This window comes from Rhipicephalus sanguineus, chromosome 7 (assembly GCF_013339695.2).
Source record: "Rhipicephalus sanguineus isolate Rsan-2018 chromosome 7, BIME_Rsan_1.4, whole genome shotgun sequence".
Taxonomy (NCBI): Eukaryota; Metazoa; Arthropoda; class Arachnida; order Ixodida; family Ixodidae; genus Rhipicephalus; species Rhipicephalus sanguineus.
Genome location: NC_051182.1, coordinates 95,678,790 through 95,702,364, shown reverse-complemented (window position 1 = coordinate 95,702,364; position 23,575 = coordinate 95,678,790). Strand labels below are relative to the sequence as shown.

General features: G+C 43.9%; 2 protein-coding genes across 2 annotated transcripts in view; one reads left to right on the top strand and one right to left on the bottom strand.

Moving 5' to 3' along the window:
• Positions 1-304: 304 nt before the first annotated feature.
• LOC119399614 (inosine triphosphate pyrophosphatase) lies at positions 305-9,300 on the bottom strand. The gene is made up of 3 exons (XM_037666418.2): positions 9,111-9,300; positions 6,477-6,689; positions 305-786 (listed from the first exon to the last, which is right to left on the bottom strand). Exons 1-3 carry the CDS (start codon positions 9,207-9,209, stop codon positions 496-498), a joined length of 603 nt encoding a protein of 200 aa, XP_037522346.1. The 5' UTR covers positions 9,210-9,300; the 3' UTR covers positions 305-495.
• Positions 9,301-9,483: 183 nt separating this feature from the next.
• LOC119399612 (N-fatty-acyl-amino acid synthase/hydrolase PM20D1) overlaps positions 9,484-23,575 on the top strand; it is a 56,456-nt gene continuing 42,364 nt past the window's right edge. The window contains exons 1-4 of the mRNA XM_049417791.1: positions 9,484-9,797; positions 13,289-13,424; positions 15,433-15,665; positions 19,637-19,860. Coding sequence (XP_049273748.1) covers positions 9,612-9,797; positions 13,289-13,424; positions 15,433-15,665; positions 19,637-19,860 — 779 coding nt within the window. The 5' untranslated portion in view covers positions 9,484-9,611. The remainder of the gene's footprint in view (positions 9,798-13,288; positions 13,425-15,432; positions 15,666-19,636; positions 19,861-23,575) is intronic.

Below are 23,575 nucleotides of genomic sequence, written 5' to 3'. Positions count from 1 at the left end.
CTGATGAAGTTTCAGCATCTTCAGTGTCATGTCGCTGCCATTCTATTTATAATTTGGCCCTTGGCTACCCGACTTTCTTCTGCGTACCTTAGTATATATAATAAAGTCGAAGCCGGATATATTGAATCCACGGGGGATTACAAAAAATCTGTATTTATAGATAATTCAATATAAAAAATGTTTTACATATTGAAAACATATTCAAGAGAATTTTAGAACTGTTCGATATGCACAGTAATTCGTTATATGTTGGTTCGGCTGTATATCAAACACACACTGCAATATGCAAGCCACGACTCACAAATAATTGCCACTTGGTTTTATTGCATCAAACTGCAGAATTTCGACACATATGTCACTTTTTTACAAAACATCTAGCAGTTCACTCATAAGTGGACTGCAGGAACAAGTGAAATAGATATGTTTGTATTATTACTAATTCAGCAATTGAAAAACCTACATTTACATGCACGCTATTACACCAACTGTAAAACGTCATGCGCTGCCAGGGCACTCGCGGGCAGCGTCTGGAGAGAGCAGGAATTGGCGCAGCGCCTCCACTGCCCTGTGCCGGTGAGAGATGGCATTCTTCTCAGCGCTGCTCATCTCGGCGTACGTGTGGCTGTACCCTTCGGGTTGGAAGCACGTGTCCCATCCGAAGTTGTTGCTACCTCGTGGCGCCACTATAGTGCCCCGCGTACGACCGTGGAACAGGCGCACTGGCTTCTCGGGGCCTGCACTGAAGCCTAGCGTGCACACCGCCTCGGCACGCTTGTCCTCGTAACCCTGGAAAATGATGTGAAAAATAGGCGGCGTATCTTTTGCAGCAAAGCTGTTTAACCTCTAGCCCATGCATTTCCAGGGGGATAATTTGGCCGGCTAACATCCGTATGTAGAAAAAAAAAATATATATATATATATATATGCGATGTAAAGGCATCTATTGGACGCTGGTGTACGAGTCGACCGGTAGCTTGATCAATGGCTTAATTCCCGGTCCACGAAAACGAGCCGCGTCCACGAGCCATGCATGGGAGAGACAGACCCACTAGATGCCACTGGAGAGGGCGACCCACTAGAGCGTTCGTTCCTCTTTGCTACAGCACAAAAAATAGAGAGGGCACAGCTGGCGAAGCACGCACATTCGGCGGCACTTGCCTTGGCGTTTTGTCATTGCAGTGCTGTAGTATGACACAGTTAAGTGCGAGGCGAGATGCCAAGATGGCGCAATGCGTTCACACTAAAGAAAAAAGTCACAGTTTCGCCGCAAGGGTGAAGCAATGAATGCGATAGCAAGAAGTCGAAATGTCACATAAAGAACCAGAAGCAGCTCGATACTTGCAGCGTGCTGCTGAAGCACAATGAAGGACGTCCCTAAATGAACGCACAGGCATGCACAGGGCAAGCGTGAACTAACTGTCACAGTTGTTATGCCTATGTGCTTGAGCAACACGCTGCAAGTGTCAACGATAGAGAATCAGATGCTTGCTTGCTTGCTTGACCCTTAATTCTTGGCTCTTACCCGCTACGGGGGATTGGCCATGAAACCTGGCAGTTAATATAAGTGAGGCAATTTAGAATTTAGACACTCTTAGATATTTTTTCTTCTTTTAAACTGCGGTGCGTGGAGTGACCCTCTGCCTCTCCTACCACAGGGGGCGTCTGATGCAAGGTGTGCCCGTTGTTCTTTGTCTTTTTTCTTTTCCTTCCACATCCCGGGTGGGTACAGAAAATGGCCACTATGTCGTGCGCGTCTCAAGGGCAGTATTCAAAGTTAAAGAAAATTAGGAGCGCTGTGTCTGCAAGTGTCGACAATGGAGAATCAGATGCTCTTAGATATTTCTTTTTCTTAGAAACTGTGGCGCGTGGAGTTACACCCTGCGTCTCCAGCCACACGGGGGCGTCTGATGCGAGGTGTTCCTGGTGTTTTTTGTTTTGTTTTTTTTTTCCTTCCACATCACATGTGGGTACAGAAAAGGGCCACTTTGTCGTGCGCGACTCAAGGGCAGTTTTCAAATTCAAAGAAAATAAGCAGCGTTGCGTGATAGAAAACACGCTCATGCTCTTCCGAGATTTGCTTACCACCAGCGGAACATGGTGTGTATAAATAGCTTGTCGTTATTTCGCCAGCGCATACATGGCGTGTGGCTGAGTTGTCTAACGCAGCGCGCTGGGGAGCGAGGGGTTGCTGGTTCGAATCCGTGGTCGGGTACTTCAGAATTTTTTTCTTCTGCTTTATTTTTCTTTGTGCCTTTTTTATATATATATATACATACATATACATATCCGGGACATGACGGCGTCGACAGACGGCGACGGCAAAAATCAGCCGAGTGTCCATATAATTTCTATCGCAATAAAACTGAACAAAGTGGAGAGGCATCATGAGCAGTAACACAAATACAGAAAGTGAAAGTGGGACTGTGCAAAAGCAGAGTGTGTCGAAAGACCGCGAGTCCGAGGAACACCGTCACTGTCTGCGGTCGCTCACATAGAGTTTCCTACAATACTTACTAAAAGGGAACTCTGGCGCTAATGTCTATGGGAGCTGCAACGCATGGCGCTTCAACCAGCATGGGAATGATGGGTAGTACAGAGATTTGTCTAAACTTCGTTCTTTCAGCTCCGTTTGGCTCCACGTCGCCTGCGTCTGCTTTGTCGCAAAACGAAGTTCAGCAAAAGTCAGCAGCTCCACTTCACCACTTTAACTTTTTTAGATTCACCAATTCAATTCTGGTCACAAAGTTCTCAATGATCCATTCTTTTGTCCGAAAGAAAACCAAAACACAGCAATAAACAAAGCCACAAGTGCGTTCGAAGCCTAAAGTACGAAGATTAGGCAAATCTGTGTGCTACCCATCATTCCCATGGTGGCTGAACGATCGCAGCGCCAGAGTCCCCTCTAGTTAATTTTAGGAAACTCTATGGTCACTCACACAGGAGAAATGAGTGGAAGGCGTCTACAGCAGAAACATGAATACGGCATCACTGGTACTGAACCCCATGTGAGTGTTGCGACCCTACAAAAGCAAAAATGTAAACACAAAGAAATTGAGCGGTTGGGAATAACTACATAACGTCCTAGTGTTTCTTCTGATCTACTGGGTTTTGGCATTTGTATGCTCATCTCAGCCTTCGAAAAACGCCCATCAAATCCATGTCCTTACTGAATGTCTGACAAAATTATTCAATTGACTGAGTAGTTATTCATTGTGTTAAGTTTATGTCCTGGTCCATATGCGCATGTTCTGTTTGCTCCAGTGTTTCGATTCTCTTTTGTATGGCCAGTGAAAAGCCACACAAATGAAGAGAAGAAAAGTGTGCATACCAGCCATGTGTGTGAGGGTGATTGATGAAGCTTCTGACAACTCAAGCATGTGTCTTGCTAGGGTTCAAAATTGGGTGTGTTGGTGCCGCATACTGGATGGAGCATTGTTCAACATTGATAGGGCACATGGTAGAAACCCACACACTGGAATGGTGTGTGTGCTTTGCTGCTGTGTCCTGTCAACGTTGCGCAATCCATCATCTATAGAGCATATACGTAAAGGGTACATTGACAGGTGGGAGACAGGCATTGTCCTAGAGTTGGAGTGGAATGTGAGATGTGCGAGTCATGCATTGACAAGCTTAACCCTTTGAGACGCTTTGTGTACACCACTTGTGGCTAGTGGCTAAGTGCTAAGTGACTAGAGGCTAAGAAAGTGTGATACATTCACCTTTTGATGAACTGAACCTCCTGCATAATAAATGTGTCTTCGTTTAACTGCATAATTTCATTTTGCAGTGTACTATTGAGTATAGTCACTTTGATGAAGGCACTAGCGCCATATAATTTTTTGCTTGAGCTCAACATAACTGAAAAAAAATTTGCACTGTATTCCTAGCCCAAGATTTGATTCTATTTATGCAAAAAGAGCATGAATGACCGAAGAATAAACAAATACTTAATTACAATTTAGTTAAGGTTCATTATAACACATAAACCAACATATTATGACATAATTTTTGTTAAAGTAGGATATTGAGTGCCTTGAAATAATGTGTCAATTTGATGCATTTACAGAGTTTTTCATAGGTGGTGTCTGAAAAGGGTTAAACTGAGAACTGACATAAAGTGAAGTTTATTTGAACTAGGGATCAAGATTCATTCCGAACAGTTTCAACAAGATATGCGTTGACCAAAGGACAGTACAGAGCGCATCAGATAACACTCTATTCTGCTTCAAGTATTTTTGTTCAGTTTTCTGCACAAGTACACGTGTCAGCTAATCACATTAGCATCAGCATTATACAGTGGAATCTCGATACGTTTTTCACGGGAACTGGAAAATAAAATGTATTATGCGAAAATCGTATTAACCAAAGAGGTTAAAAACAGGAGGAAATATGCATACTCCGTCAGCAACTCACTTTTACTGACCAAATTTAAGTATAGCTGGTCAATTTGCACTGCACTTTCTTCGTTTCTCTAGAGTAAATTCTTCTGAAAAGCAAAAAAAGAAGCTAGTATACCAAAGAATAAACGTAGGATTTCTAAAAAAAGCCGGCAGATCCCACGCATTGTGGGAATCGATGTAATGTGAAGCAGACAGCAAAGAGCTGCATACATCGTCTTGTTTGTCATTGAGGAAAATGCGTGTCATGGTTTTCATGTTAACTCTATTATTTGTGTTCGTCACACAGTAACGTCACGCAATACCAACTTCGGGGTCGATCAAGCTAGAGAAACGGCCGCCAGCGCCCCATGAGCGTGGCACGCAAGTCATGCTGTACATGACATGCGTGTCATTATTTTCATGTTAACTCGTGTTATTATGTTCCTCACATAGTCACATCGCGCAATACCAATTTCGGGGTAGATCAAGCTAGCGAAACGGCCGCCAGCGCTCCGTGAGCGTGGCACGTAAGTCATGCTGTACATGACATGCGTGTCATGATTTTCATGTTAACTCGTGTTATTTATGTTCGTTACACAGTCACGTCACAAGATACCAATTTTGGTGTATATAAATCTAGCGAAACCGCCGCCAGCGCCCCATGAGCGTGGCACGTAAGTCATGCTGTACATGACATGCGTGTCATGATTTGCATGTTAACTCGTGTTATTTATGTTCGTTACACAGTCACGTCGCGCAATACCAATTTCGGGTAGATCAAGCTAGCGAAGCCGCCGCCAGCGCCCCATGAGCGTGGCACGTAAGTCATGCTGTGCATGACATGCGAGTCATGATTCTCATGTTAACTCGTGTTTTTATGTTCGTCACACAGTCACGTCACAAGATACCAATTTTGGTGTATATAAATCTAGCGAAACCGCCGCCAGCGCCCCATGAGCGTGGCACGTAAGTCATGCTGTACATGACATGCGTGTCATGATTTTCATGTTAACTCGTGTTATTTGTGTTCGTTACACAGTCGCGTCACGCAATACCAATTTCGGGGTAGGTCAAGCTAGCGAAACCGCCGCCAGCGCCCCATGAGCGTGGCAGTAAGTCATGCTGTACATGACATGCGTGTCATGATTTTCATGTTAACTCATGTTATTTATGTTCGTGACACAGTCACGTCACAAGATACCAATTTTGGTGTATATAAATCTAGCGAAACCGCCGCCAGCGCCCCATGAGCGTGGCACGTAAGTCATGCTGTACATGACATGCGTGTCATGATTTTCATGTTAACTCGTGTTATTTATGTTCATTACACAGTCACGTCACAAGATACCAATTTTGGTGTATATCAAGCTAGCGAAACTGCCGCCAGCGCTCCATGAGCGTGGCACGTAAGTCATGCTGTACATGACATGCGTGTCATGATTTTCACGTTAACTCATGTTATTTATGTTCGTCACACAGTCACGTCGCAAGATACCAATTTTGGTGTATATCAAACTAGCGAAACGGCCGCCAGCGCACCATGAGCGTAGCATGTAAATCATGCTGTACATGACATGCGTGTCATGATTTTCATGTTATGACTTGTCATTTATGTTCGTCATACAGTCATGTTACGCCATGCCAATTTTGGTGCACATTCGATGAACCAAGCGACCAGGAGAGCACAAAGTCGTAGGCGGCTAGATTAGACAGACAGACAGACAGACAGACAGACAGACAGACAGACAGACAGACAGACAGACAGACAGACAGACAGATACGCTCAAAGTCGCAGAAGTTCGCTAAGAAATGCTTCGCATTTAATATTGCTCAAGATGCACTTTCGCAGCCGTATTATCCAATTCGGGGCAAAAATGTGACTATATTAATCGCATGAAATGCATTATTTCCAATGGACATTGACTGGGAATAAAAAGAAAAACGTATTATGCAGAATTGTATCAACAAATTCCATTGTACTTGAAATGGGTACTGGTGAGAATTTTCAATACATCTGAATCATTTTCACTTCATTTGAATCACATGGAAATCTGAATGAACACAGGACACAACATATGTGCCAACATTGCAACTAACCACGAGCATGCGATGGAGTCCCTCGGAGCCAATCTTGTCGAGGAACCACTTGACGTAGGGTCCGGGTAGGCCGCCCAGGGCATCGAAGCACAGCGATGTGTCCTCCACGAGCACTGGACCACCCACCAGGCGCGCAGCCTCCTCGCACTTGGTCCGACAGACAGTGTCGCCATCGCCCTGAGGCTCCATGAGCTCCACCGCGCGGTTGTCTAACTGCACAGCACAGCAGATGGGGAGAGGATTGCAAGGAGCCTATCTTTGCCTTCACAGTCGTTTTCTCAAAAGCATGGCACTACGGCTGGGTCTTCAAGGCAGTCCTCAACTACCTTGGAGACACCGGCCTGGACCGACGGCTGTGGAGGCCTAGTGCACCGGCTCCACCCTTAACCATACATCGTCTTCACGCCTCCTAATTCATACTGTAAAATCCTAAGACTTTGTTCTACGATTTACCGGGCTTCAAGTGTGACGAAAGACAATATGCCTAAAGAGCTCTGAGCAGTGCGTCCCAACGCTGCATTTTTCCAGCAAGAAGACAAAGCACTCTCAGTTTCACGCTCGCCATTGCCTAACTTCATTTTCCTTTTCTTTTCCCTGCACTATTCTTTGCTCTTATTAACACTTCCTGCCCACAAAGTGCTGCGGATGCACTTCCAGAAAAACATGTATGTTGTAAATGCCGCATTACTGCTTTGCCATTTAATAGCTATAGGCTACACACACTCACAATTCTGTCGTTTCCTGAAATGGTCTTCAGAACATGTCCGATTTTTGAACAAAGCCTAAGAATGAAATCATCACGCGCTATGATGATATTGCCTTCATGAATACACACTCTCCTTCCTCCCATATTTTCCTTCTAGTAGTGTTCTTTATTTCACCTTCAACCTTAACTCTTTCATATATGGCTTTCGTTGAGATCCTCTTTCTATAAAGGCCAGAAAAATTACAACTGTAGCTCTTTTACACGTCTCATACGATTATAAAGTTGACATTAAAGGGGAATTGAAGAGCCCCTCGCCAGGCCCCACTGCAAACTTTGGTTACGCACTAGAGTTTGTAAGGCACTATTCAGGGAGGGTGTTACAGTCAGAATTTTAAAAGTTGGTTATTGTAGTAGTAAGATGACACAATAAAAATCATGCTAAGTTGTCGTTTTTTGGACATGCATCACATCCTTTAACCAGCAACAGTATGCACTGTTGGCAAAAATAATAATTAAATGCTATTAATAAGAAAAAGGATACAACTACCAAGGTTGCGGCATTGCTACGACTACATCAATAGAAATAACTAGCCATTTGTGACCAATCTTGCTGATGGGAAACTTTGTTTCCAAGAACGATCTTTGTCTGCAGGTGGAATAAATAATGAATGCTAGCCTCTTGACTTATGTAAAATAATCCTAATCTTGCATCAGAAAATCAAATAAAAATATCGAGATGAACTGCATTATAAAGCACACTTCTACAGTTGCAAATCAGCCAGTCATGTGGTGAAAGCATGCTTGGTGAGCCAGAAAAGAGTCGGGAAACTATGATGAGTATCACCTTGAAGTTCCTGCAGCAGCTAAATGAGATGCCAAGGGTTTCACCCGTGCTTAACATAGTTCGAGCAACTGGAAAGCACTGTTGCTCATGAATACGCTTACACTCACTCTAATTTCACAGTTGTGAGTGTCACGAGTGAAAAGATTCGGTGACCAAGAGCATGAGTGAGCATGAAGGAGGAGTGAGCAAGTGCGAGTAGACACGAGCAACAGCGTGAGAGAGTGCCGATGAACAAGAGTCAATGTTTGAGCACAAGTAAATGCCTTGGAAGATATGACTGTGTGGACGCGAGTGCTGGCAAGCTTGCAGACAAGATTCTGCGAGTGTGTACTGTGCAAAAATATTAATGCACGATTGTGATTCAGCATACATTTATTTCGGCTGCCTATGGGTCTAGCTAATTAGGGTGACAGCATTACCATTTACAAGGGACCAGGGAATCAACTGAGATAGCATTCAAAGACTCTTCTTGCACAACATTGGTCTACGTATCAGAAAAACGTTCCAACCGCATGGTATGCTGGCACCGAGGCTTCGGTATGAATTTCAGAAAGACGTTTGGCATTCATTTTTTCTGGTGGCGATCTATGTTTAGCAGCTTACGAATGAAATAAAGATTGAAAAAACATTTCAAGTCAAAAGTACTTTAGCACTTTTCTTCTGTGGCCTTGAAAACACCAATACTGGGTTAGTGTAATACTGTGCAAATGCTTAGGCCCTCTCTTCATAGAAAAGTTCAGTAAGATGGCCCTGTGAACGATGCTTTTTAATACCACCGAATCTAGCATAGAGTTAATATGAATCTAGCGTCGGTCAGTACGCGATTCAAAATTGGCGCGCGCATTGGAACACACAAATGGTGGGTTAGGATTTCGCAACGTTGCGTGCCTCGTTACTGCCGGCAGCAAGATATCTTTCTCAATTCGTCAGCTAATTGGAATGTGCCGCTATCTCGCGCCTCGCTACTAACAAGCCCCGATTCACACACAAAACTGCAATATTTTGAGCTTTGACCGATGCTGTACAATCGACGACGGTGCAGTTCAGCCGGCACGTGCACTTGCTGGCGCGAAAGTTCGCTTACCTCGAAACCAGGAATCTTGCCCAAGATGGACACTACTTCTCGTAGCTTGTCTTTGTTGCCGGTTACGAATATGATACGCGAGACGACGTTCGAAGCCATTTGTATGACGTGAAGGCAGCGCACTACCACCGGTGAGGATGCAGCCGATGCAGCTGGCTCTTGGTGATTCCTACGGTGGCGTCGACTGGCGCACAACCGGCAAGTCTCGATTTGATGTTCCGATTTCGGAGGCTGTTTTCATCAACGAGATGGCCATCTCGAAGGCCTTGCAGTGCCTGCTGCGTGACCTTTTTTTTGACGTTCGGGCGCCGGCCTTGCGCCGCGGTCAGCTGTTGATAGTGGTCACGTTGTTTCGCTTGTATCGTGGCTGCTGTTCACGTGCTACAACTGTCAGTGTGTTAGTCGGGAGTGCGTCAGAAGCATCGGCCAAGCCGGATCGTAGACTCGGACCGTCAGAAACATTCCGGCAAGTTTGGAGGAAGTGTGTTTCGTCGCAACGTCATGGCCGGTGTGAAAACGACGTTCGGTCCCGAAGTGCGCAGGCGAGCGCTTTACGGTAAACGCGCGCTCTTCGCCTTCTTGTTTCTGGGAGCGGCGACCATCCTGGGCCTCCTAATTGCTGTTGTGGTGCGTGCGGCACTCATCGAGACTGCAGAGATGCCTTGTGCATGGCCGGACAGCGAACAGGTATATGACCTATCTGCGCGTATCACGCTTCTTCCGTGTCCCACAGCAGCTGGCATTCGCAGTGCAGAAGCATTTGTAGTGCACGTGCCTTTTTCTTTTTCTTTTCCATGACGCGCGCAGTTTGGAAGTGTATTAGGACAAGTGCCGGCAGCCTAGATAATCAAGGTCTGCACGTGAGGACTGCATCGCGGCGATAAGCGTTTCGCTCTCCATCTCCATACAAGCGCCGCGCCATAACCTTTGGAGCTAAGGCGGGTCGTTGAAGCCTTGTATTTCTTGCAGCGAAACAACAATAGTATACTTCAAAGTTTTGTGGCAAGCGCACTATCATAATTAACTCAAACTTCGTGAACTATCCTCCGTCTGGGTGTACGGTATGTTTCAAACATATCCGTGCGTTATCGACTCATGAGATCTGTACTTTAACTACTATAAACATTTGAGAATAGCAATTAATGCAGCATTCGAGGAGCAAATGAAGAATATACAGCGTGTCCCTTGGAAAGTAAGCTGTATAACGTAAAATGTGGTCAAAACGAGTGAGTTACTTGTGGCAGACCAATTTTGTTATTGTGATTTTCTTTTCACGGCAGTCAAACCTCACGTTGAGATCTGAAGCATTGAGACATGAACAATGCTGTGAGTGTTTTGACACCGCGATGTTAATATGTCTGGAATGCCCAGTTTCTGTGACGCAGCATGCATTATAAGCTATGTTACATTTCATAGGATGTTATGAACATTTTGATCGCATTGAAGTGGGCAAGTTCGTGCGACATAACACAAGGCTAACCGGCACAAAAGAGCAACACTACGTGAAAGCACAAACGCATGGGGCCAGCTATTGAACATGTGCACTGAACGTGAACACTATGCACACTTAGGTCGGCACTAAACCCTGATGGCTGCTGCGCTTTGTTCACCAATTCGTGGTTCCAAGATGTGGTACGTACAAGCTAGCAGATTGCGTCTGAAACAAGTAATTAAAAAAAATTGGCCGCATATCTGCGTGCTTCACTCCAAATGTCGTCGAAAGCCGATAGTCTTCTGCCATTTATGTTTTGCCTTGGCTCAGACAGCGCCTCCTATATGTTGAATTGGCCGCATCTGGCTGGCATTGATAAAATAGAGGAGGCGCTGCGTGAGATATGGACGCCATCTGGCAGTGGCGTCGGGAAACATGAGCTTGTGCAGAACCCAGGGCCGCTGCCAGGTAGCAGTACCATATCGTCAGCAGAGGGCTTTTTCATGCATAGCGTCGCATTTTCAGCTCAGCCAAAGAAACACTATGTATTTTCTAGTAAAGGAACACACCACCTAATACTTACGTATTGATGTTGCGCCTCCGATATGTGTAATATTTGCTTTTTGATCGACAATGTTCACAAGTATGAATGCAGCTACCAGTTCAAGATGGCTGGGCATTCGGTAAGTGCTTAAACTTTGGCCAGGGGGTTGAATCGTGTGACAGAAAGACTGGCAGACCAAAAGTTCTGCGTTGAAGTATCCCAAGAAAGACTATCGTCTTTAGAAAACATGCACAGCAGAAATGTTGCTGTTATTATTACTGTAAAAAGAGTGGGCGAACATTCCTAGGCCTTGCAGGGCTCATGTTTCAAAGACACAGGTTTTATTTTTTTGCATCGTAATGGAGCCCACTGGAGGTTTATAGCCAGAATTGAAGCGTACAAGCAGGTGGCCTAATCTTCAAAGGCAGTGGGTAATAAAAGGCAGCAGTAAATGTTGGTTGCGACACACGCATTTGTGTAGGCCCCTGCTGAGGTATGCGGGAGGTGAGAAGAATAGTCACTGAATGCTCCATCGTTTCAGTGCACGTGCATGTGGTGAAGACAGCTCCTCCATGTTCTTTCTTTTCAGTTTTATGTGAGAGGTTGTCCGCCTGTGGAAGGTATGGGGATGGGAGCAATGCTGATACAGTCACACCTTATGGCAGATCTTAAATGATTCATTTACTTATTCATTTATTAAACGTGAAGCATTTCTTAGAAAATCAGAGGCGTTTTGATTGTTTCTATCCATCTATCAAACCGCCTACCCGCCTACATCTTGGTGCTCTCATGGTTGTCTCCTTAGCTCGGTACATACCAAAATTGGCATAGGAGGATGCGAGTGTACAACGAACACGATTTGCAGTTCATGAGATAAATAACGTGACTTTCCTGTCGCATACGTCGTGAAATCCCTTCTACCAGTCATGTGCACCACATACCTGCTCACCACGGCTCATGGTGTGCGGGTGCAAACCACAGGTGATTTGCAGTCTATGTCAACCTAGACTTCGGGAATCTTAACCCGACACTGTGAAGGTGCCTATCTCACAGAAAAGTTGGTGCCGGTGTTGTCAATACGTGAAATATCCCGATGAAAAAAAGAATAAAAATCATGGCTCAAGCCGGAATAAAACCCAGGCATTCTGCATGGCAGCGTCAAGTATTCTACCACAGAGCCACGCCAGTTCTACAAACTGTTTCAGAAAAAGACTCCATAAAAGCACCATGTCAGGACAATGCCTGTTGGGGTGGCAGTGTCCTTTATCTGGATTTATGTCGGTGTAACAAACATTACATATTTATGACTCCTCAAGACTCGTCATGCATAGTGTAAGTACGCCTATGACTGCTACTTATGATGTGCACATCACCACCCCGTAACGTGCACTTCGTTGTGATATGAAACCGATGCCTTTGCTCTAACATGAGTGCCTGACGTTGCGCCAGACCATGAGCTATTCTTCATGCATTCGTATACTCGGCCTAGCTGGTAAGGACTTGATATGCGCACAGCTGATCAATTTACACAAGGACGTTGAGCGACCTTGTAAAGCTTGGCTCAAAGTAAAAAATCCAGCATAGGCTGCTACTAGTAGCTGACTGCTTCGCATGAAATTGATTCCCGCGGTGCGTGGGGCCTGCCAGATTTTTCTTTTTTCTTTTTTTTTTTTCAAATGTCAACAATCCCTAAAGGCATTGCAGAGAGGAGTGGTTACATATATTTCATACAACGTTAGATAAAGCAGCTTGAAAAGGCGAATGATCAGGGTTGCTGGGATCCAAAGTGCGAATGTGGTTCCATTCAGAGTTGTCTCCGGCAGCAATGAATGGAAGACGAGGTTTGTCTGGCAACTTCGTACTTGTACCTTGACGGTGTGGTCGACTTGCAGTGTTGCATAAAGAGATGGTACGAGAAGGTCATATTTATTTGCGGCTTAGTAAATAAAATTTTCAGAGATGCCTGGGAGAGCTTCCCTGATGAGAAATCTGGCACATCAAGGCTAGTTTTGATGGTGGATGTACTTGCACTGCGGGAATAATTGCATACGATAAATCCTGAAGGCAGTGATACTTTTAGATGCGGCGAACTTATCAGTAGTATAAATATCTTACAAACTCAATCACGCTATTTTGCAAATTAGGGTTGTCGCGCGTGTAGTGCCTTCAGAAAAAAAGAGTTATAAATGTTCTTAATTCAAGGAGCTGGCCATTAAAGACAGCGAGCGCCGTCTCTCTGAGAGGCTAGCATCGGCCCTGCGGTTCCCCACTGTCAGCACTGGCCCACACGAGTACAATCGGGAGGCCCTGGTGGATTTCATACAGTTCCTTGAGAGAGGTGAGTGCCCGGGTCTACTTTGTTTTTCTCTGAACTCACCGAAGCGATCGATGAAAGAGACAAAATTATCGTCCAGCTCACAATCACTGCAACAATTTTAAGAGATAATAAGTATTAAAATTTTGAGAGGGAAATTAGCGTGTACAGTAATTCGGTATACATTTACCGACTGTCACAGGTAGTGAATCTAAACATGTCGAGCACCAGAATTACTCCCAGTATCACTTATATATTTATAATAAGCATACATTGTAAATTGTCCCATAATGCACTGTAATTCTGATGTGCTATTAGTCTTGTAGACACTACTATTAATCAGGCATGATTTCTACATTTCTTTGTTTTCTTTTTAAATACTAGAGCTCATGAGGCTGCAGCTCTCTGAAAATATTTCAGTTTTAATAACACTGACATAACATTTGAAAAATGCGAGAACATAGACAAGGTATATATAGCATGTACTGACCTCAAACCAGTGTTTATAAATGTCGATCTGAAGCCAGTGCCTGCCTAACCTTTCTTTGTTGTCTCCTTCAAGTGCTCTTTAGCAATCACCATGTTGTTTTTCCTGTTCATTTGGCATCTGGTTAAAAGTCTTTTTGTGTCTTTTAGTTTTTATAAAACATCAATTTACAAGCTTTCAAAGAGTTCAGCAAATCTTTTGTCCACTTCTGTTTCCTTGTACTTTTTTTTCGTGTTTTTCTTGTTACTGCAGTGAGGGCCTGCAATTGCCAGCTAGTGGTGTAATGCTGATTTTCATTACCTTTTGTAATATTTTTCCATTGCTTTTAGCAACCATACAAGATATAAATGTTCGATAAAGGTAAGGTAACACCGATACTAAATATACAGGTATATATAGTCTCGCAAAACATGCTGGTGGTGGCTTTGTCCAGGTGACTTACTGCATCTAGGTATTTATTTGCTTGTTTGTTTATTTTTAAGATACCTTACAGGCCTTGTGGGAGGCATTGTATAAAGGCGGGGGGAGTAGTGGAAGAGGAGACTTACTATAAACATTGCAGTAAGTTATGTTAGATGTCATCAATACCAGACTATTGCTGTTATAACAATTAAAAGTACTATAAAAAAAAATGGGCAAAGCTTGCATTAAGCCGCGCAAGGCTTGAAACGGCGAAACTGGACGATTCTGGAGACTAATCTGGCTGCCTCTAGATTGTTTCTAGGCCTTAGCTAGGTGGTGCAGGTTCTAAGTTGCTTCTGGGTTGTTACTAGGCTTTAGCTAGTAATGCTAGGTTGTTTCTATGTTGATTCTCAGCGCAGAGAGGTTCGAGTTAAGCCACAGACACAACACAATTGTCCAAACTCCAGAGACAGAAGCTCGCTCTGAAACCAAGCGTTCGCACCTCTCATAGGTCTACGGGCACGTTGTCGTCGGCGTAGGCCTTCCATTGCTTCGGGGTCTTCTCGCATCCGCCGTTGCCTTTGTCGTTCCCTAGTATTCTCTCGTTGTACGTACTCAGGGTCTTCAGCTCGCCGCCGTCACTTTGCAGCCATTTGTTGGGCTACCTGTTGCCTTCATTTTTAGTGGACCACTGGTGAGTTGTGGAATTTAACCAGTTTCTGCAGCACATACCCGTTTATGATGATGAGAGTTTTCTGGTAGGCCGCACAGCGGCACGTACCCATTAAGATGACAATAGTTTTCTGCGATCAACTCACAAGGAATGATTTGCTAAACAGCTTCGCTGTTTAAAGCAGCATAGTTAAGGAATAGTACATTGTAGTATGTTGACTAAATAGCATGGGCTAAATATGCCACACAGTTACTTGTGTTCTAGATGTATTTCATCATTTCCATTGTCAAGAGAAATGAACACTGTGGTGAGATTGAGCAGAAGTGTTTGGCCTCCTGCCGAAGTTCCCTTGGAGACCACTTTGTGCAGTCAGTGGTGTCATTTAGCAGTCCTGGCTAATAGCCACCACCAACCGCTTGAATGAAGTGAGCTGCCAACGAAAGCGCACTCTGTAATCTTGGATCTTGCAGCCTTCCATCATGTGCACTCATCCCCCCTGGTCAAACGCCACGTGGTGGCCAACTACAGCCTCTTGTACGAGGTCCAGGGTTCGGATCCCGGGCTGGTACCTTACATGCTTTGTGCGCACATGGACGTTGTTCCCGTGAATGCCGCCAAGTGGCACCACCCGCCATTTGCTGGATGGGTTGTGGATGGGGAAATCTGGGGCCGGGGCGCCATCGACGCCAAGGACATCCTCATGGTGAGAATGTCTGGCTCCCATCTCGTGTTTTGTGACTGAGGTGAATAAATTTTTACTAGAAAGGGTTCAATAGATATTGAGGGGCCATTTTTACTCTCTCAATACAATCAAATTCCTTGACAGCAAAGTGTTCGGCGCTCTCAAAGTGATCTATTAGACCAGGGATGTCAAATTCACCTCGGTTAGTGGGCCACAGTCACGAAATTTAGTGCCACAAGGGCCGGGACAGTGAAGATGATGGGAGCAAGAGTGAGGGGGGAGGAGGGGTAAGTTTGAACGAAGTGCGACTTAACGTTGCCATTTGAAAGACCGCCTTTCCCACATCCCATATGTGGGTCAATTCTGAAGGGGATTCAACATCAGGTTTCGAAAAACATATCGATACTGATTTCCACGGTACTAAAATCTGGGTGCCGATTTTGAAATATAGAGCTTTCTTTCCATGGTGATCTTTCAAATCATAGTGACTGCATGGGATTCCTCACAAAAAAAAGTGCCCAAGATCAGTCCTGTCTCTACAGCTTACCCAAACAAAGCCCTATTAAGGGGCGACATGGGTCCTGAAATTTTTTTAATTCTTTGTCGACTGAGATGAAACTTGCCGAGTTTATGCATATTTGTGTGCAGATTTTAAGTATGCAATTAGTTTTCTAGGGTAACATGTAGTTTTCAAAATATCAAACATTTTATATGCTTTTTGGGAGCCCCAGTTTGCCTAAACTGAGATAGTTACAAAGTAATTAAGCACATCAGGATGGCCTGGAATGAGTACAGAGTGCAAGAAAACAAGAATGGATGTTCTAAACCCCTATTAACAAAAGTTATGGCACAATGAACATTCCAAATTAATCTACTCTAAGCTGGGATTTCAGCCACAAATATTGAACATACCACAACTTTTTTTCAAACGGGCTTAGAACATCCATTCTTGTTTTCTTGCACTCTACTCATTTCAGGTCATTCTGATGTGCTTAATTGCTTTGCGTCTCTCTCAGTTTAGGCAAACTATGGCTCCCAAAATGGCACCCGGAATTCAAAAACTACATATTGTACTAGGAAAGAAATTGCATATTTGAAATTGGCACACAAATATACATAAACTCAGCGAGTTTCATTAAAATGGTAAAGAATTGTAAAAAAAGTTTTCAGGCGCAGTGTTAATGGAATAGGCGTGAAAATAATGCAAGTACTATTGAGCAAATTCATTAAACTTTATTCCGCCGGAAGCCACAGGCCACGTGTTTGAGAGCCTTGCATTAGACTGTTCGCTTTCCTCTTGAAGTCATGCACTGCAGTGATTGCAATAGAGCTGGCACATACGGAGTCCTTCGTCATTAGAGTCATTTCATTGCAGGAGCGTTGTCTGTATTGGAAGCATGCACTGAAACCGTAAGCAGCTTTGGAAGTGCTGCGTAAAAATTTGCACATTGCTTTGTTCACAGAGTGCAAAGCTCTTCATCAACTGCACATACAGTGCAATGGAGCACCTTTTCTTTTTTTTTCGCTAGTGTGATATTGTGCTCTGTGCTTGAGATGCAGACTCATACAATTACGAATTAGTATATCATGGGTGCTGTTCATAGATTCTAAATGTTTGTGTTTTTTCCTTTGTCTCTGGCAAGCTTGCACCTGAAGGATCTTGACAAAATGAAACGTAGTACTGCACGGAAAGGCTGAAGATAGACAAAGTAGAGGAGAGTGAGAAACTAGCCATTGCTTTGCTGATCATCTGCTCTATTTGGTAGATCTTGGTCATCCAATGTGATGTATCCCAAACTTGTTGGCGTGCTCAGAAATCTAGTGCAAAACATTGCACATACACACGAGACAAACACAGCAGACAAGGACAAGTGCTTGCCATTGTCTGTTGTGTTCCTTTCTTGTGTTAGTGTGATTCATTGCACTAGATTCTTGCAGGAATACTGCCAGAAGAACTAGTCCTAGAAGCAGTCCTTCTTTTGTTGGCATGCACAAAGTGGGGCCAGTGGGCCGTGCCCCCTCCCCTACCGAGTGAAGTAGGTGTTGTAAAATTAGTTTTTTTTGCAAGCAGCACATGTATGTTCATATATTTCTGTTGAAGTGTAGTGACATATGGCCCTGCAAACGTACTAGATAAAATGGTCAGGTACCACTAGCAGGAAATGTACGCACATGTTGGTTGCTTTTCGTGAAATTCTTTTACTGTACACGTTCATCTGCGTTGCGTACAACCTTATCAAAGTGCTTGGCTGCAGCTCTTGTGTATAGCTTTGCAACTTCATTGAAACATTGAAATTGAAATCTGTGTTCCATTCGAAATAAATCGTGCAGATTTTACAGGTTAGCTTTATTTTTTTGTGACAGCCGTCAAAAGTAGGGTGGCATCGCCACGCTGCGGCGGTGACTCCCCACTTTCACCACACAGCCTGTACTTGGACCAAAAACTGTGGAGATGGAGTACATTTGTTTCCAAGGGAGATATTGGTTTTAGATTGGGAAAGACTCTTATTTCTGCGACACATAAGGGAGCAACGGTGCGAAGTCGTTGGGGCAACGGAGAGTGAAAGATGGAAGAGATCGCAAACATGAGGCTAGCTTGTCTAGATACGAGAGCCCACACCACCAATTACCTGGTCAGTGTATATCTCTCCCAATTAGAAAAAGCAGTGGCTGTCTGGCAGTATTGGAAATTGAACCCAGTACCTCCCGCAAATGAGGCAAATGTTCTGACCCCTTGACCACGGCTGCGGTTTTTACAAGATGATAGATGGCAGGACTGTCAGTGATGCAGTGGCGAGCTTTTCGCGTCGCCCTGCTTCATCATTCACTTTCGTCATGCAGAATGACACGTTAGTTAGCCCATTCTGGTGTTACAATGTCATTATGCTTATTCGTAATCTGTTATTTCAACAGACAAATGCGCAGTCAAAACTAAGAAGTCTAGAAATTTTCGTTAATCCTCCTTGCCATGTTAACCCTCAGGCCCAAATTAAATATTTTCAATGTAAGCAACTGATTTTTGCATCTGAAGATGTGCATGATCATGGTAGTTAAAAACATGAAAAAAATATTTGCTGGCACATTTCAACGAAGAGTAATTAATGTCCTAATTAATTTAGTAATTATAATATGATAATGTTTCCGTAATTTTTGCGTAATTTAGTACTTAGCAGTTATTTAGAAGGGATAGCTTAATACCCAATAGCCTGTAATAAAATTTCCGACACAGAACTAAAATAAATGCCCTATCTCTGCATGGTGAAAGTAGAAGCTGTCTCAGCGAAATGCGCGAAAAGCGCGTCCGCTTCTGTAATTTCTTCGTTCACATGTGACCTCGCCTTGTAGTGTGTACCAGGTTGGCACCTTATGCAGAGCAGATACTAAATATGAGCTCTTGAGAAAGAATAGCGGCTTATCTTTGCCAGGTACTTGCTGACTGACCTACAAAAGTTGATCACTCCAATTGCAATCGTTATCTTGTAGGTGAGTCATGCTTTTCGCATATTTCACTGTGGCAGCTTCTTCTTTCACCGTACAGAGAGAGGGCATTTATTTTAGCTCTGTGTCGAAAACTTGTGTTCTGGTTATCGGGCATTATGCTATCCTATTTAAATAACTGCCTAAGTGAAAAATTAAGTAAAAATAATGGAAACATTATCAAATCATATTCATTAGATTAGTTTGGACATTAATTACTCTTCATTGAAATGGGTGACAAAGATTTTTGTTTCATTTTTTCAACTACCATGATTGTGCACATATCAAAATGTAAAAACCGGTTGCTTGCAGTGAAAATGATCAATTTGGGCCTGAAACAGATGTTGGTGCTCCCCCTTTTGACTGTGTTCTGGTCTACTTAAAAAGACTGAAAATCCTCTTCATTTATCTTATTTTGTTTGCCTCATATGTATTCAAATAATCATGGCTAGCCTAGAATTGAATTTCCCATTGTGCTCATGCTTTCGCCAAAACTATGGCTCTGCTACACGCAGGGCATCATGGAGGCACTCGAGTTCCGTCTGGCACAGGGGGACCTTCCCCAACGTAGTCTCTTTCTGGCCTTTGGCCACGACGAAGAGGTCGAAGGTCGGGATGGCGCGGCTGCCATTGGACGTTTGCTGCGCGAAAAGGGTGTCAAGCAACTGGAATTCATTCTGGACGAGGGTATGATGATCCTGGAGGGATTGCTGACCGGACTCAAAAAGCCTGTCGCCTTGTGAGTTGATAATCGTCTCCATAAAGCCCTCACCATTGCGGATTCACGCAAGGTGCCGAAAGGGTCGTGAAAGGGATAATTGGCAACAATCCGTTTGTAGCACAGAGCCACAAGAAAATCCAAACATATTTCTTAGAAAGCAAAGCTCCTAAGCTGATGAAGAAACATTTGTCCTGGTTTGGCAGTCGAACCCTTGTGGCTTTGTGCTACAAACGGGTCGTTGTCGGTTCTCCCTTTCAAAGCCTTTGCTAGTGCTGGTGCAAGCCCGATGGCCAAGATAACAGTGCTTTGTGTGTTCATACTTATCTGTGTAGTCTGTGCAGAGTGATTTAGAAAGAAAGATGGTTTTATTAATCAAAAGAAAGTGCTTTTACACGTATTAGAATGGAAGTGTTTGCCAACACGAACGTGGGTTAAGACAAGACGTGCAGATTTCTGGATGTCATAGCCATCTCGCGGCATGCACACAGAGGAACGAATGCCAAGCAGTAGTTGGCCAGTTTGTGCACGTGCAGCTGTGCAAATCAGTAAGTTCATCCTTTGTAGACATGCATGCTTAGGTAAGCAATATGAGCTTATTTGGCATGACAAATTTCAGGTACTGTTGCAGTTCAATTTGCGGATGCTGTGACTGGCTATTACACTGATTTCTGGGCTGCTCATACTCATAGGCGAGTGTGAGTGCTTGCAGCTTGGAATTCAGCCACGCAAACTCTCATTCAATAAAAAAACGACAAAACAAGTCTCGTTTGACCTGCAAACATACTCAGATTATGGAGTTGGTGTACAGAGGGAACCACCAAGCAAATCTTTGTGTGCACAGTGCAATTCGTTATCAGTAACAAGCCAGCATACAACTTGTGCTGTTGGCACTGTCAACTGATAACACGGGTCCTATCGGCGAGGGCTCGAAGCGTGGGCTACAAGGACTTTGAGCTTGTTGTAGGGCTGTGTACACTTTATGGTAACATGAACATAGATCCTAAATGGCAGATACAAAGAGGGCAGCGCTGATTAAGGGGCACCAATCACTGGTTGAATATTTTTGTGGATTTGTGTGCCTATCTGAATATACAATTATATCGGCTTCAAAACAAAAAGTCAAGCTCACCCCAACCCCACTTTCCTGTCAGATATAATGGAAATGCTGCTCCTGGGATGGTAGATAAGGGCCCTTGAAGATGATAGCTTGATCTTAAGGCACGACAAACAACCAGATAACAGTCTAGATAAGCAGTGTTCACAATCGCAGCATCAACGCTGAGTGTGGCCATCTTGTGATCAAGCCTCTCTGAAGCCTTGCCATGCAACTTTCCTACAAGAGCACGGTGCCACATTAAGAAAGTTTGCCTTTGGCATTACAACACAATAATTACGTTCTAATGTAGTATACTACATACAAATATTCTCTTAAGTTGAGAGCTGTGGTTATGCTATACCATCTAGGTGTTCGCCTAGTAAAAAATAACTATACTGGAAAGTCTTGTTTTTCATGTTTCAGGTTGAAAAGTTTCATGATAACATGAAGGCTTACATGTGAGACTAACTCGGATTGCTTGGCTGTGACATTTTTCTTAACAACGTTGGAGAACTCAAGCACGTGAGTTTGATGTTGGAGGGAGAGAGAAAGACGAAGGCAAAGGAAAGGCAGGAAGGTTAACCACAGGAAATCTCCACATGGCAAAGGAATAGTGGGATGAATTCGTTTACAAAAGCTGAATGCACTGGCAGGCTAGATCGGGAATATTTTAATAAGCTTCGGTGCAATTAGAATGATGCAAAGAAAAGATGGGTGAGGTGCCAGGTAGGGCTTCTTTCTTGTGTTGCCTCATTTATACCGATGTTGATATTGTATTTGCTAAAGACTTTCGGTTCAGTATGCTTTTAAAAGTGAGCAGTCTGTAATTATTGTCAACGCTCATGAGACCTTTATCATTCTTCAGTGGAAAAGTTTATTACTAAAATTTTGTTTTATTTTAATTCTGTAGTGATGGGTTTTACTGAAGAAAATTGAAAGCCAAACCTCACCAAAGAAATTGCAGCTTTATTCCATCGCCAGTATGTCAGTTGGAGACCAGGAATCTCGAGGTATTTTCTCGTATTTAGAATTTTGTAAAAGGTATTTTAAAAGGCATTGCTAGAAGTTCATGAAAAGCTAGAATCTTTGAATTTTCTTTTTAATATAGTGTTGTCCATGATTAGTGACTTGGCTTTCACAGACAGTGCCAAATTCATTATGCTATGGTGAACAAGTGCAAAATTCATAGCGGTGTCACCAGCTGTCTAATTTTCGTATATTTTCTAGTGTACCAAGCCTCCAGTGAACTGTAGGAGATAGGCCATGCAGTGTCAGCAAGTCTTGCAGTAGGGCGATTGCTGAAGATGTGTTACTTCTAACATGTCAGTGCTCTAAATGTGGCCCACGCAAAATGGCTTATGAAATGTAATTTGGTAAAAGGACGACAGATGTATGACGAAATCAAAATGATACAGAGCAATGCCAAGACCAAACATGCATTGCTAGAAACTAGAATTTCGATCATGTGTTTTCGTTCTAGCTTGCAATCTCTCTCTCAGCAGTGAAGGATTGTCATTTTAGAGCACAGCTCTTTGGCACCTGTTCCTGCGTTGAGCGGCGTCGCCGGCGTTGGCGTAACTGATAGAGCGAACGAGAATGAAAGAGAGACTGTCTCAAGGAGTGAAAACCATGAGAGCCAGCGAGCTGCTGTTATTAGCATATGCAATGCCTCACGCCTGCTCGCGCTTCTTGTGCAGCGCAGCTCATGCCTATCACGCACGAGCACAAGAAAGTGGCTGGACCTGCGAGCCTTGGGAGAAGAAGATGTGCGTTGGTTGAAAGGACACTTTATGTGTGTAACGCTCTGGCGGACTCTGAAGGGCCCTTTATAGTCCGGTGCAACGTTCGTGTCAGCCAGCGGCGGCGGAAGTTGGTGACACCAGGTTCACCACGTTATGGTGACGCGAAAACCGAGCATTCTATACTCCCACTCGCGCCGCGATGCCTCGATGCATGCGCATTAGCTCAACTTATCGCAATATCGAAACACCTAAACAGCTGCGCTCAGTATTCACATTAGGCAGTATCGTAATCATCGGTGAATTTTTTTTTGTTGTTTGTACTTGTTGCATTCTTTTGGTGCTTGTATAAGAGCATAACGTACAGTTTTTATTTTCGCATACGTTTATGTGCGCAGGCTTATGCATGCCACCACTGCATGCTGCCGAACTGCGATAGGCTGGGAATAAGCTGCAATAGTGGGGCTCACTAGTGCTTTTAAATGCGAAGCATTTCTTAGCGAACCTCTGGCACTTTGAGCGTTTCTATCTACGTATCTATCTATCTATCTATCTATCTATCTATCTATCTATCTAGCCGCCTACGTCTGTGTGCTCTCGTGATCACCCCCTTAGCTTGGTGTAGACCAAAATTTGCATGGGAGGGTAAGAGGTTTTGACGAATATGATTGCCGTATCATGACATGAATAACGTTAAAATCCTGTCGCGCACGTCGTCAAACCCTTTCCTCTAGACACATGTGGCACATACCCGCTTACCACGGGCCGCGGTGTACGGGTATGCGCCACAGGTGATTGTTTATATCTACCCAGGAACGGCGAGAACAGACATTGGTAACTTAAATGCTAGAACGTTAAGGAAAACCAACATCGGCAGCGTTGACTCAACGAATGGAAA

Excerpts from the sequence above, each read along its gene's own strand:
- LOC119399614 (XM_037666418.2), bottom strand. The coding sequence starts at position 9,209 with ATGGCTTCGAACGTCGTCTCGCGTATCATATTCGTAACCGGCAACAAA. Across the intron at positions 6,690-9,110 it reads GCAAGATTCCTGGTTTCGAG|TTAGACAACCGCGCGGTGGA; the intron begins GTAAGCGAACTT and ends TGTGCTGTGCAG. Across the intron at positions 787-6,476 it reads GACTCCATCGCATGCTCGTG|GGTTACGAGGACAAGCGTGC; the intron begins GTTAGTTGCAAT and ends ATCATTTTCCAG.